Here is a 12,336-nt window from a genome sequence, read left to right on the forward strand (position 1 = left end):
TATTAACGTTTCCAAATAATTCACGGAGAGAATTTTCTCTTAGAATTTACCCTGAAATCATGGTAGTTGTGGGACAACATGTATCCACCAAGAATTTTATGCGAGCTATTCTGATTAATATCTACCATAATAAAAAGTATTAATATCTATTACATTAAAATATAAAATATGTTTGATTAATTTTACTAAAATATATCTAGAAAATTTCAATAATTTTTCAAAATTTACCAATCTGCTTGGTAATTTTTATCACGTTGTTTGTAAAATGTCTTTTGCGCATACGTTTATTTTTTAATTATAAATAATTAACAATTTTGTTGTTAACTTTGTTAACTTAAAATCGTTAATGCTATTATATACAATTTTTTATGAGCAACAGGAAAATACACCTAAATAAAGCTATGACTCTTTTATTATATATACAAAAGATGATATACAGTTCTGCTATTTTTATACTTTCTAACATCTTTTATATATATATAATAAGAGTCATAATTTTATTTATGTGTATTTTCCTGTTGCTCATAAAAAATTGTATATAATAGCATTAACGATTTTAAGTTGACAAAGTTAACAACAATTTTGTTAATTATTTATAATTATAAATTAAACGTATGTGTCTTGAGAGAGAGAGAGAGAGAGAGAGAGAGAGGCGATAAAGAGAAGCGTATATAATAAATAAATAAATAAATAAATAAAAATATATATAATATATAATTTATCGAATAGTTCAGAGAGTAAAGTTATTAAATATCAGACAAATATTCTAAATACGTCATCATATTAATCAAATTTTGATATTTATCAATCGCATAATGTGACAATCATTAAAATAGCATTAATGATTTTCTTGCATTTCGAAGTTATATATATGTGCTTTTCAACATACAAGATATATATAGCTGAATTCTCTTATCTTATACGACCCGAAGAAGTATTTTACAGTTAGCAATCTATATCATGCAAGGATATATTACGAAATTTAAACTATAAAAACATTCTATCCATTTTAGCAAAATTAATATGAGTCGCAAATAATATATGTGTGATTTATTCATTTAAATATTCAATATTAAATAATTAATATTATATAGATATGCATATAATTAGGTTAAGCTGTAAAAATAATTTTTGTACTACAGATATTTTTACCATTTAGAGTGTTCAGAAAAAAAAATATTTGTCACATACGCCGGAAGTTATTTGAGATGTAATCCAAGATTCTCTCTCTCTCTCTTTCTCTCTCTCTCTCTCTCTCTCTTTCTCTCTCAAGTTAATCATGAACCTGACAAGGCAGATATTTTTGAGGAAAGTCGCGCAGAATTCGTGTACTATTTTATCACCCTGTTCTATTACTGTTCTATATTCAATTACAAAATCGAACATGTGTGAATTATTTACTTAACGATATGTTAGTTTTTTGGGGTGAAACGTCATACAAATCAGGTCAAGAAAGATATGAATAAAGATATAAATAGGGAAATATCTAATCCGTTAATATTGTGAGCGTGGAAATATTAATATTTAAATATTTTTATTATTTCTCTGTGTTTTAAGTACTTGTCTTGGAATTTTACACAAACTATACACTATCGTTATATTTATCTTGTCATTTGTCTGACCATTGATCGCAAGTATTACTAATTAAACGTCACTTACCTTTCTGTATCTGTTTCCCAGATTGGTAAAATTCTTTTTGTCTGCTTTCGTTCAGTGAATCATCGCACCTGCGCGGCTTCGATTATTTCACTGTAATGCAGCTGCAGCAAAGAATGTAATAAACAAGCAACAATAGGAAATGCGCGTATGGGCCTCATTGGGCCCGATGAGGCAAAGCGCAATAGTCGTTAATAGTAGTATTCGGTTATTTACAAAAAATCTCCATCATTCAAATAGAACCGATATAAGATATTGACGACATTGCATAAAAAATGTCTGTTCTACTCACGTGCAAGGCAGACTCTTGCAATAATAACACTTAGCCAGCGGTCTCTTATGGTTGAATCTGTCTTTTCTACATTTGCACGGTGTTAGTCTACAAATGCAGCCACTATGTCGGATTGGTATCGACTTTTGAATGGTGCTTTTATATACGTTTCTCGATTTACATCGGCAATTATTCGATGACTTGTTTCTAGGTGGTCTTTCTATTTCAGCGCGTCTAAACAACGATACAAAGATAGTCCAGCACAAATATTTGATACTAGGATAACTAGATAAGCTTCAAGCAGGAATTATTTGCTATTTTCGATCTATTAACAAAGAATTTTCCTATAATAAATGAAAATTGACTAAACAACACAAATAAATAAAAATATGCTCTATTTCGGCTAAATCTTTGCGCCAAGAAATTTTCTTTTCAGAGTCTGTGTGATGCACCCTTATTTAAACAAGTAAAAAAAATCTTCGTTCAAGTAAATATATAGTAAAAGGTTCTTTTATATACTTGACACGATTCTCAATTTTTCCTTCTTCCTTTCTCTTATCTTGATTGACCAGCGATCTACAACAGCAAGGATTCCTCCAGCATCGTGCGCAGCATACGGATTCGCTCATCTTCTGCTGTAGTTCGTTCATCACTTCCGAGAAAATGTTTAACCGTTGATAAGGTAACTCCTCGGGACGTTGTCGCTTCGGCTTTTCGTAACACTGACATTCTTCGGTGGAATACGACCGAAAGTCCTCGGAGTTCCTCGCAAAATACCGCCTGATTTCCCTTTTTGGCTTCCAGCTGGTGACGCGAATCGTTCGATTCTCATCCGGTCTTCTGGCAGTCTGTTCATAATCACGAGCGTGACCCTCGTCGTCTGGACAGTTGCAAACATCTGACGGCAACCCGCAATACGAACACTTCCCGATCGGTGCTCTGCACGTGCATTTGTCTTGAGGATTATCACAGTACAGGCAAATCATTGTCCTCTTGCGGTTGCGGCCTTCCTTGATCTTGTGGCACCTTACCAAAGCGAATGTAGCACAACAACATTGATTTCTCGGTTTGCCGCAGTTAATGCAGCTCGCTTGTGATCCACACCTATCGAGAATGTTTCGGGAAATCATGACCAAGAGATTTACAAGTCTATATTGAAGGATTATTTTTATCTCGGAATTATAATTAAAAAATATATCGAAATACTTAATTAATAAATATTTGCTAATTTGTATTTCATAAATGTATTCTTCTAAAATTATATAATACCGTATAGAAAATCTTATATTATTGTATCCCTTACTTGCATTTATTATTAATTCTTGAACAATTTCCACGCGTTACACACCACCTGCATTTGCATTCTTCATGAGAATGGCAACAGATCGTCGTTTTTCTAGACTTGTGTTCTTCCCGCTCTTTGCAACAACTCGTGCAGATACGCGAATTGATCACCCTTAAAGGTGATACATCACGAAATTTCGTTTTATCGATCTTCAAGCAACGTTTCAGATGTGGTGCGCAGGTGCATTGCATCGTCGACAAACGGCAACGCGTGCAATAAATTTTCTTCCGTTCGAATCTATTATCTTTGCACGGACCATCTTCGATAATGTTATTGCACTTTGTGCATTTGACAATGGAACATGAGTAATTATTCAAACTGAAAGCTAATTCGCGTTTACAAAGCGTGGATTTTTGTGGCTCCTTTTCCGATTTCTTCTGCGGGCAGGGCACATGGTCTTTCACACACTTGACAATTGAACACGAACGAGCACTCGGGTCGGAAGGTAGACCGCATTTACAAAGAATAGGCTTTTGTGACTCTTCTTCTGGTTTCTTTTGCGGGCAAGTAACATAAATCATTGTTGTTTCATCTCGAATATCTTTGGGAAGGTCTCTATCCTCATCAGCAACATCTTTTGGAGCGTCTTCAACACTTGTTTCAATTGTAGCAACACTCATCTCAAGCGCAATTGAGTCATCCGCTTTTATTTCTTCCGCGATCTCTGCAGGAGTATGTTCCTGTGAAATTACCTTTTCTTCTGGAATTCTTTCTTCTTCTTTTTCCTCTTGGTCGACATGATTAATTGTAATTATTTCAGCAGGAACAGATACTATTTCAGGCTCTTGGACTTTAGAATCAGTTGTCATTGTAGCTGGTGGAACATGTGATCTCTTCGCCGCGATGATACGCAGTAATTTAGGAATTGCTTGATCCGTTCTTTGAATATCTATCTTTTTCCCTGTGTCAAAAAATTGTAAAATTAATTATTGGTACAATCGGTTTTGATCTCACAAAAATATTTCTAATTATTTCTACAGGTAAAATTATTATTTTTAAATTAAATGCGCAATACCGCATTAAATTAATAGTGCTTAACAATAATTTTTATTCATATTATACATTAAGATGCTGTATTATATTATTATGTGGTACTTATATTTTAATTTAAGTAATGTTGCTTAGTGTAAGATGTTGCAGAAAAGTTACGAAAACAATATTGAAAGTTTTGTAATTAAGTGTAAGTTGAGTTAATTATAATTTATTAATTATGATCAATTGTAATTTATTAATAATTTACCTTTGTTTGCACTCTCTGTTTGTGGTGATTTTATTGGTATAACCACTTTTTCAATAATCTCTTGCTGATCTTTTATATCACCAGTTTTATTTTCGGTTTCAAAAATATCGTCTTTTTTATCATCAGTGATTATTTTTCTCGCTTCAATTTTTCCCGTTTCCATTCTATCTGCAACGAGCGTCCTGCCACGTCTAATTACGTCAATTAATTTTTTAAACGATCGATGTAAAAGTGGCTCTTTCTGTTCGTGCTCAGTGGTTCCCATTTCTTTTGAAATATCTTGCCTCTCTTCTTTTTCTTTCGAGTTTTCTTGCGTTTCTTCTTCCAGTTGATCATTTTTGTTTGACGTTAAATTTTGCGTAAGATTATTCGATCGTTGAGAGTAATTTCTCATTGATCGATTAAGTGATCGCATTCTTTGCTGATTAACAAGAGTCTTCGATGTTTCCTTTACATTGGAATTCGAGACAAGATTCGAACGATCATAATCGTTTTGCGCACGTAATGTTGTAGAATGAACATTTTTTGACAATGGTTCAAAATCTTTAATCGATTCAACGGGAATTTGATGTAAATTTTTCGATTGATCATTCAAAGTCTCTTTTATTTGTTCATGTTGTTCTACATTAGCAGACTGTGGTCTTATAAAATTATTAAGAGCATCGTTGTCAGGCTCATTATTTAGTTTTACCGTTCTTGTATTTCCAGCATTCTCTTTCGGACCATTTAAGTTCGAGCTATTTATATTCTGTTCCGCAAGTTTATCCTTTGCATCGTTTAAGGATAATCTGTTAACATCGACTTGGTTGGCAAAGTTCGAATCGGGAATCTCCTTACAAATTGTTTCCTTTGGGGTGTCTTTGGAGTCAGGAAACGCCGTCCTGTAAACTATTACTTCTTCCGCAAGTCCATTCGGTTCGTCAAACACCGTCTTACGAACTGTGATATCTTCCGAAGGTTCTTCAGTAACGATATCGTTACAAACTCTTGCTCTCTTTGAAGGTTCTTCTGAATTTTCAAACTTTGTTCCGCATATGTCTTTCGAATGTTTCGCCAAATCCTTACAAGTTCGCGTGTTCTCGAAACGTGGAGCACTGAATGATGTCTCGCATATAGTTGTACTTTCGGCTAATTTTTTAGAAGGTGTTTGGCAAACGGATATTTTTTCTAGACACTCTACGACATTACATATGTTTTCAGGAAGCTCCTTCTCGACTCTGTCAACGTCCTTGCAACAATCTTCTTCCTCCTCCGCGATACAACTACACGTGGACCACTTTCGTGCCACTTGCTCTCTTTGGCAACTTGCGAGAGATTGTTGCAAAAGCTTATATCCCATCTGCCTCTTCGGGATATTGCTTCGATTTACCATCGACTCCTGGAGTATTTTATTTCGATATTTACAATTGTCTCTGAAACATTCTTTAGAATCTTCGCCGTACGCAGTGCAATCCGCGTAGATCGATTTCGGTAACCATCTGCTGTCATCGACCGCACGGCATACAGTGTATTCGCTATCGTCTCCGCGATCACTATCGCGATCGTTATTTTTGCGATTATCCCTTCGTTCCACATTGGTACAAATCGCTTTCGACAGGAAGACATTACTGTCGTCCAGCCTCGTTCTCGCTTCCGAAGGATATATAGTGGTCCAAGATTGTGGGCGTCTGGTATTGTCACACGTGTTGAAACTTGAACACGGAACTGTAGAGTACGAAGAATTCTGTTGGAGATCTATGCCGTTCGTATCTTTGTAATAGGAACCGTCTTTGGTCGATGAGGTCATGTCCTTGCACCAAACGTTTCCAGCGTTGACTTTGACATCTGCTTCCTCTTTGCCGCCCGCTTCGCTCGACTCCTTCCTGCTTTTTCCGTGTTGTGATATTTCGTTATCGTCGACGGTGTTATCGCTGCTCTTCTCATGAATAAAATTAGGTGATTGCTGAATTAGCAATTTCTTCCGTCTCTCTTTTATGCTGTTTATTAGCTTGCACGATGACGATGTGCTAGCGCTAGTGCTTCTCGAATTGGATTTTTCGGTCACTGTGTTGGAACTTGTATCCATGTGCAGTCGAGATCTCGATTTTATCCTACCCTTCTCGTCCACACACATGATCAGTTAAAATTAATTATTAGATAGGTAATTATTATAATATTTATTAATAATCTATTGTAATAGTATAATAAATTAGAATAATTATTATGGATTAATAAGTATTTTTACATAATTTATAATATATCACTAAAATAATTATAATATAATAATTATGAATATAATTACAAAATAATTGATTTTAATATTAAAATTTCACTAATACTTTTGAACTTTTACTTTGTTCATGAAACTGTTATTGTTCATATTGGTTTATTAATTAACACTTTTAAATTCTTTATAATATTAATAATAATAAACATAATGAATGTATTTTTATGTAAAAATCAATTCTTTAACATATTCTGTATAATCTGGATACTTTACTTCAATTATTATATTTGATGCAAAAGATTATTTGACAAACTGACCTGGTTTTTATCATTAGTCTCCGAGCAAATATAAATATTAACATTTCCGGTCATTCTGCGATTATCGGTGTTCGGGTTATTTGCTGATTTCGAATGCTTTTTGCTTTTTCTTTCACCGCTAACTTTATTTTTTACAGGTAACGGTATTGCACTCTTGTATATTTTTGTATACGGATATGAAATGTCATGTTTGGATAAATTATTACATCGCCGTGAAGCGTGACTTGTAGTTTGTCGATTAATACAAACGTTGGGCAATTTTTTACAATGTTCTTCCAGCACAGGAGATTGACACATATCGGATATTTCTCTGGGTTCTTCTAAACGCGATAAAATTTGCTTTTTCTCTTCCTATTTCAAAGAAATTTTTATTCTTGTCTTACTAATTAATTTTTTCACAAAAAAAAACAAGTTACGAAAGACGGAAAACTTTTGTCGATTTTATCATTTAATCTACCATCATTTAATTTTATTTTTATACGAAAGGTATAAAATATCTAGAGAAAAATTCTAAAGGTACGTTGTGGATACTTGCATCGTAGATACCATTGAACACTTTACAAGAGTTTGCACAGCATCTTTAATAGAATTGTTGATCCGTTTGATGGAATCGTTTATTTCTTTGTTGATCATCTCACTCAGCCTTGTTGGACTGATATTTTCGTCGCGCGCGAGTAACTTCTTTTTCGCTGATATATCCACGTAAGTCTCTCGCTTGATCCTTTCTTTTCCGCACGTTTCCAAAGTGCACGCGCAATTCGCCTCCGGCATCCTCTTATCATTTTCTGCCTTATTTTCCACCTCCTGTTCTCTCATGATATCTTCTCCTTTCTCTTCGGCCACGCTAAAGCTTTCAAAGCTTCTCTCCTACCTGCTTTCGGCTGATCGGCGAAAACCGACGTATCGATCCCCCCGACGTGAAAAACCGATGGTCTTTACGTCGTGAAAAGGGTAAGCTACATTTGCACTGCGCAAAAGTATCTTTTGTGCGGGAAATACCGTGCTCTATCTCTTGAGTCTTTAAATCCTCTGTCGGCTGAGAATCTACTGCTTTTCCGCTCGCTTCGATTTTTAACCCTAATCGTTTCTGCCTGTATAAGCTTCTTAGCCCCATTATCGTTTCTCATGATGCATGTTTCCTTCAGCCTTGTTATTGTACAAATATATAACGCACCGTTCTTATTTTTATTTCTTTCACTTTTAGAAATGCTTACATTCTTTGTCATTAAGCTACAATCATTCATACTTGAAAATTTGAGCTACTCGGTTAAGTGTCACGTCATACTGATATTGAACGACACTCGACAGTATATTATCTTGTAATGACAAAAGAAACATTTATTGCGCTTTTCATTTTTATAGCGTATCAACCTTTGACTATTAATACCCGAGTTATTCGATTTTCGATATGGAATTTTTCACTATATTCCGGAATCTCATAATTTAATTACTTTATAAAAATAATATTCTACATAGTTCAAAGATTAACAAAGAATATATCTGTTATATCTCTCAAAACGCATTTTTAATTATTGGAAACGTTTGTAAATATGGCAATAATCAGAAATGCAGTTTGAAGAAAAAAGAAAGTTATCGAACTTGTTCCTAATAAGGACTTCGATTTCTACCTTGCCGTCATCCTTTTTTGTTTCGATAGTGTGTACATACTCACAGGAAATCGGCCGATACATTATTCACGTAGCTTGTTGATCGCATTTCCGATGGTCACGACTTTCGAAATCCTTCGTGATTTACGAGCGTTCTCAATTTGCCTGTGAAAAATGTATTATACGGTCGTCTTTAAGGGTTCCGCGTTAGTAGATGGATTCTGATGATTCTCGTACAATAACTCGTGTCTATATTGAGTGTATTAATTAATCGTTAAGCTGTAGTGGTATTTAGTACCACCGATAAGAAATCTGTTGTTTGCTTTTCTGGTAGTCGCTGCACTTGTTTTCAGACGGATACTTCAGCGCAGCTGCGTGTTATTCGGTTATTCACGTATGAATTATTGCACTCGCATGTAATACGCGAATGCAAATAGTGCGATTTTTTTGTATCAGTTCTGACAAATATTTAACACATTGCTCCATAACATAACTCGCAACAGACATTTGGCAAGCGATATCGTCAGCAGTCTGTAATTATTTTTTAATTTGATAATATTCCAAAATGTCAAGTTTACTTAATTAGACTCTCTTTTTTTTAATATAAAGTCTGTCGAATTTTAATATTTAAAACTGAATTACAAAGTGGAGTTTTAGTTATTCAGATAATTTCACAAACAACTTTAATATTTAGATAATACCAGATAACCCGATTGCAAAATTTCTTTATTTTACATTTTATTACATAACACATTTACGAGATATCAACATTGTTATCTGTTTCATCGGCCGAAGTCGAAACATCAAATTGACGATGTTCACAAGAATAACTGCAAATCGATGACATTTCGCTAAACGATTCGCTTTGAAATCTTTGCGTTGCTTCATATATTGTAGTACACTGTTCTTCTCTCTTGTGTTTATCACATATTGGCTACATACAAACATTAATTACAACACTTAATTACATAATATTCAAACATAAAGCATTTATGCACTAAATGGCCGAAGAGCGTAAATTAATTTCAAATTGTTTGAGCTTTCATAGTGGAAGCCAATGTACGACTGAATATTTCATACTTAACTGCAATTTACGCGCGCAAATCCACTTTAACCGGTCTAATCCCGGCTGAATTTCTCGCGAATAAAGTTTCATTTACCTTAAACCTGTTAACAACTTTCTCAAACTTCGGCGTCATCGTAAACCCACCACGGTCCTCATTTTTGGGAGGGAACAATTGTTTCAGATCTTTACATTTGTCTGCGCTCCGAGATAAAGATATTAGAGGTCTCTCAGCCGCTATCACTTTCTCCCGAAACTCACGCACCACGTCTTTGAAGGTTTGCGTTTCTTGATACGGAAGGGTATTCCCCTCTGTCAGCTTCGTGGAGACCTTGGAATATATCATATCGAAACGGAGAGAGATACTCTATATCTTTAACCTTTCATTCTTACAGTAACCACACATTGGTATGTAATCATGTTAAAAATACTTTCCGTTGCCAACAATCACATGGCAACAAATATATTAAGATTCAATTAGAAGAAAAATTAATTAAGTTATATTAGCATATTACTGAGTACGATAGGGTTTAAGAATTTTGATTTTTCAGATAATATGAAAGTCAAAATAATTTTTCTTACTGAAGTTACTCTGCTGACGGCTTCGTGAGCATCGCACATTACAGAGGTACCGCATGCCTGATCCCTCGATTTGGTACTCGAGGAAGAATCCCTCGTGCTTCGAAGAGCGCTCAAAGCCGTCCATCTTCTAGCTTCTCGTTCCTGAATTAATCTCATTCTATCGTGTTCCTTTAGCTCTTCTATTAAACCTGGCGTTTGATATGCAGGTAGATATTGTTTCAACATAGGTACCTCCAATCTGGTTTCGCGCACATTAACGTTGTATCTTCTTTTTATTTGCTGCGGTTTCTTTTTCAATGATCTATAATTATTACAAAAAAAACTAATTAGTTTTAATCTAATCTTATTTTATAATCTCTACGTATATTTATTTTTATAATAACAACACATAGAATGTAACTTGAAATTTTAGTTGTGTAAATATCTCTATTTTTTCTGTAATAAGATTCACATATAAACGTACTCATTACATGACCTCGAAACTTTTTCTTGATCCCAATAATCTTGACAGTAAACTATTTGCTCAGGTGCCTTAAATTGCGACTGAACTTGACAAGACCAGACTTTTGGTTTGTTTGTAGACTTCAGATCGTACTTCATATCATCTCTCCTACTTTGAGTCTCTTCCTGGTCGCGAAGGTTGCATTGAGTTTGACGATTTTTGTTTAATTCAGCCACTGATCTTAATGCAGGAGCGACTCTTGTCTGTCTTCGAACGTCGTCTGGATGCCATTCTGCGCGACTCGCACAGACTTCTGCATGCTGTGTACTATCAAGTCATCGATGTTAAAAACTACATGTATAAAAATACAATACTTGTGTGTTACCTGGGATGTCTATGAGTAAACACATCACGACTGCAAATATTTTCCCGTTTTCTGTTATAAAGCTTTTCTTTAATCAGTGTTGCCTTATTGCAAAAGTAAGACTTTTGTTTTCCTCGTAGTAAACTACCATCAGATTCCCTTATATATAATAACATTATAGAATTATATTTTTGTAATAGATTAAGCAGATTAACTAATTTTAAAAATTTTTTCTTTTATTATATTTTATCTTTTTATATTACCTCTGCTTACGATGTTTATATTTGTCGATCCACTTTTCCTGATGTTTTCTTTCCTTTTTCTTCCTTTCCTTTTCCAAGCCAGCTGCTCTGCCAATACGCGACATCTTATCGTGCCTTTTGTATTTTTCAAATTTTCGCAGATTCATTTGAATATTTTTTTCGGCTACTGCCGCAGGTTTTCTATTTTTATGCGCAAAAACCTGCACATTTTTTTGTACCATTTCAATACCTTCCTCAAATTCCGCCGCTTTTCTATCGTCAACACGTATTTCCGCCGTTCCCGATTGCTTCGTTAATTTTTCCACGGCAGGTTTTTCACGTCTTTTTACTTGGCACGTGACGCCGTACAACTCTGAACTAGCTAGCGGATCGTACAATCGAGCTTTATCATTTGCTACCGAAGTCGACGCCATTACTTTTTCTCTAGCTTTTTTCTCTCTGGCTAATTCTTCAACTTGTTCCTTTTTGGTAAAGTATTTTCTTACACTTTTTTCTTCTACAGTATTATTTGACTCCGCAAATGCTCTGCTATTTTTCGCTAATGATTTCCTTCGATCATTTTCGACTAGAGCTTTCTTTGGAACTCTTGTCTTGTCTGTTTCACTGTCTATCGATGTTTCTTCCATGGTGACAATTTCTTCTGTTTTCTTTTCTAAAAATCAGACAAGTATGCTATACTTGATTGAATATTCTGTCCCTTTCTTCGTAAAATTCTAAAGCAAAAGATACTACCTTGATCGGATCTTTCCCAATCAGTAGCCAGCCATTCCTTATCTGTTTCTGACATTTCGTTCGTTTTAGATGTTTCACTACTTTGTTCTGTAATGGCACTCATATTCGATTGGCTTCTGCTATCTTTAACATCGCAGGATATTGGCGACGTGCACGAGCAAGAAATCTAATTAATATTAATATAAAAGTAAATATCAAATTATAGGAATGAGGGTAACTATTTCAGTAAAAAAAATATTAAATGACAT

The 12,336-nt window shown here is 34.5% G+C and overlaps 2 protein-coding genes across 2 annotated transcripts; both read right to left on the reverse strand.

Moving 5' to 3' along the window:
* Positions 1–2,089: 2,089 nt before the first annotated feature.
* On the reverse strand, positions 2,090–4,684 carry LOC139816631 (uncharacterized). The gene is made up of 3 exons (XM_071784259.1): positions 4,513–4,684; positions 3,231–4,173; positions 2,090–3,031 (listed from the first exon to the last, which is right to left on the reverse strand). The coding sequence occupies exons 1-3, from the start codon at positions 4,673–4,675 to the stop codon at positions 2,386–2,388; spliced, it is 1,752 nt and encodes a 583-aa protein (XP_071640360.1). The 5' UTR covers positions 4,676–4,684; the 3' UTR covers positions 2,090–2,385.
* Positions 4,685–9,088: 4,404 nt separating this feature from the next.
* LOC139816632 (uncharacterized) lies at positions 9,089–12,325 on the reverse strand. The gene is made up of 7 exons (XM_071784260.1): positions 12,089–12,325; positions 11,357–12,008; positions 11,115–11,252; positions 10,751–11,056; positions 10,288–10,588; positions 9,803–10,036; positions 9,089–9,576 (listed from the first exon to the last, which is right to left on the reverse strand). Exons 1-7 carry the CDS (start codon positions 12,189–12,191, stop codon positions 9,397–9,399), a joined length of 1,914 nt encoding a protein of 637 aa, XP_071640361.1. The 5' UTR covers positions 12,192–12,325; the 3' UTR covers positions 9,089–9,396.
* Positions 12,326–12,336: the final 11 nt, after the last annotated feature.

Source organism: Temnothorax longispinosus, chromosome 7, assembly GCF_030848805.1.
Source record: "Temnothorax longispinosus isolate EJ_2023e chromosome 7, Tlon_JGU_v1, whole genome shotgun sequence".
NCBI lineage: Eukaryota > Metazoa > Arthropoda > Insecta > Hymenoptera > Formicidae > Temnothorax > Temnothorax longispinosus.

What these genes read in the sequence shown, in the direction of transcription:
- LOC139816631 (XM_071784259.1), bottom strand. Translation starts at nt 4,675, where the DNA reads ATGGAAACGGGAAAAATTGAAGCGAGAAAAATAATCACTGATGATAAA. An exon ending in AACAGAGAGTGCAAACAAAG is followed by an intron (nt 4,174 to 4,512) that starts GTAAATTATTAA and finishes TTTTTGACACAG; the next exon opens with GGAAAAAGATAGATATTCAA. An exon ending in AGAATTAATAATAAATGCAA is followed by an intron (nt 3,032 to 3,230) that starts GTAAGGGATACA and finishes CATTCTCGATAG; the next exon opens with GTGTGGATCACAAGCGAGCT.
- LOC139816632 (XM_071784260.1), bottom strand. Translation starts at nt 12,191, where the DNA reads ATGAGTGCCATTACAGAACAAAGTAGTGAAACATCTAAAACGAACGAA. An exon ending in GTTTCGAGGTCATGTAATGA is followed by an intron (nt 10,589 to 10,750) that starts GTACGTTTATAT and finishes TAATAATTATAG; the next exon opens with ATCATTGAAAAAGAAACCGC. An exon ending in CCGTCAGCAGAGTAACTTCA is followed by an intron (nt 10,037 to 10,287) that starts GTAAGAAAAATT and finishes ATATATTCCAAG; the next exon opens with GTCTCCACGAAGCTGACAGA.